This window comes from Talpa europaea, assembly GCF_964194135.1.
Source record: "Talpa europaea genome assembly, chromosome: 12".
Taxonomy (NCBI): Eukaryota; Metazoa; Chordata; class Mammalia; order Eulipotyphla; family Talpidae; genus Talpa; species Talpa europaea.
The window spans coordinates 79055040-79057152 of NC_140079.1; the positions used below are offsets into that span (position 1 = coordinate 79055040).

Here is a 2113-nt window from a genome sequence, read left to right on the forward strand (position 1 = left end):
AATGGAGGCACCTGATGTACTCAGCACCTGCAGGCTATGAGCTGTGGCCGAGGACTTAACTGTCCACATAACATGAACTTCCCCTCTAAATAACAGGAGGACATTTAATGGTCACTTTCCCAAAAATATATTAAAATTGTCTTTGTTTTTTGGCACAAACAAAATCATAAAGCAGAATTCAACGCCAGGTTGGTTCAGAGCTTGGAGATCTGCGGGGCGATCAGTTGCAAATATGACTTAGTTTCTTTGAAGAAAACGCAGGTTTTATTGATGAAGCATGATTATGAGCAAGTCAAATTTTTACAAAAAATATTTATTAAAAAAAATCCTGATAGAAAACACCCTCTCCCTCCCACCAGATCCATGAAGCTTTCTGTTGAACAAGTTCTCTGGGGACATGAGGGCAGCAGAGCCCCTTGCGGGGTGGGCAGGGCGGGGCCGTGTCCTCAGGCTGAAAATGCTACTGTCCCAGCTGCTGCCGAGCCTTCAGCAAAGAAATGTATTTTTGCACCCATTTTTCCTCTGGCTGTGCACAGACTTTCTGGCCTCTTTTGGTGGTGAATCTGTGGAAAAGAGACAATCAGTATAGTAGCCCCCACCACCACCGCTTAGCTGCAGTTTTGCTGTTTGTAGTTTCAGTTACCTGTGGTCAAATGAGAGAGCGCGCATGTGAGCACATTCATTATGGTTATGACTGCTCTGCTTCACTATTAGTTATTAATTTAGCCGTTCATTAGCTGTTAATCTCATACTGTGCCTAACTCATGAATTAAACCTCACCGTAGGTATGGTATATATGAAAAAACAGTAGAGTCATAGCTTTAGGCATCCACTGGGGTCTGCAAATGGATCCCCCATGGATAAGGGAACTACTGTACTGAGACCTTTTGCCTCCTGGAAAGGGACAGAAAGGGAGGGACAATCCCCGACTTGTCCTTTCATCCTGCCACCACCACCACCCCCGCCACACAGTCCCTACTTCTCTTCTGGCCCTGTCCCCCGCTCATGACTACCTGCCCCCCACTGGAAACCACTCTCCCAGCTCCACCTCCAGGAGGAGACATTTTCCGGCTCGTGGGGATATAGTTTGCAGCAGGAACATACATCGCACCTGTTAATGCTTTTGTTTTAATAAGACAGATTTATTGAGATGTAATTTCCACACCATAGAGCTCACCCATTTAGGGTGTGTGATTATCACTCAATGGGTGTTAGAATGTCCATGGATGATGCAACCACCTCTACTCTCAATTTCCAGACATTTCATCAGCCCCCAAAGGCCCACCATGCAGTTTGTCTTAACCCCACCATCCCCGGCTGTATAGTCCCCACTGTCCTTCCACCCCTGTGAGCTCGTTAAGGGTAGGGTCATGCCTGATGTCCTGAATCTGCTCCAGCCTCAGTCACCCTGAGAGCCCTCACAAGAAGAAGGTTCATGTCACAATTGTTAGCGGCAGAGGCAGGGTGACAGCCAAGTGACCAGGTCCCCACTGAGGCTCATCCTGAATGAGAAATACTCACATCACAGCCTGCCGCGAGCAGCTGATCTTGGTGAATTCATAGGTTTGCACCCACTTCCAGGGAATGCTCCTGGGACTGAACTGGAAGCAGCAGAACTTGGCTACCTCACTGCCACCTGAGAAACAGAGAGGAAGGCGAGTGGAGATGCCTCTGCTTCCATGGCCAGTCGCCCTGGAGGGAAGGGAGCAGAGTAGCTACTTACGTGTGGAGGCTCCAACGTGGACACTCAGGATGAGAGCCAGGAGAACAAGGAGGGCCTTAGGGGAGCTCTTCATGGTGCTGCAAACCCTTCACAGCCTTCTCCCAAGCTCCTCCGGTCTGAACCAGACCCCCCTTTATAAGGCTGAGTGGTCCCTGAAGAGAATTCCAGAGAATTTTGTGGTAACAATGAAAGAGTCACCTGATAACTACGGGGCTGGGAAGGGAGGTAAGGTCGGCGAGGGGGGGTAGTGGGCGGGATAGTTCACACACCAGTGGGAGTCTAGCCCAGAGCTATCATCTCAGTCAGCACTTTCTTGATTGAAAATCAAAAGCAGGAGAAATGAAATAATAGTTCCAGTGAAATGACCTAAGTAGTGAGCGGCTTCTAACA

The 2113-nt window shown here is 48.7% G+C and overlaps 1 protein-coding gene across 1 annotated transcript; it reads right to left on the bottom strand.

Moving 5' to 3' along the window:
• Nucleotides 1-460: 460 nt before the first annotated feature.
• CCL26 (C-C motif chemokine ligand 26) lies at nt 461-1796 on the bottom strand (the record flags this gene model as incomplete). The annotated part of the gene is made up of 3 exons (XM_084250150.1): nt 461-563; nt 1522-1636; nt 1724-1796. The coding sequence occupies 3 exons, from the start codon at nt 1794-1796 to the stop codon at nt 461-463; spliced, it is 291 nt and encodes a 96-aa protein (XP_084106276.1).
• Between the last annotated feature and the right edge of the window lie 317 nt (nt 1797-2113).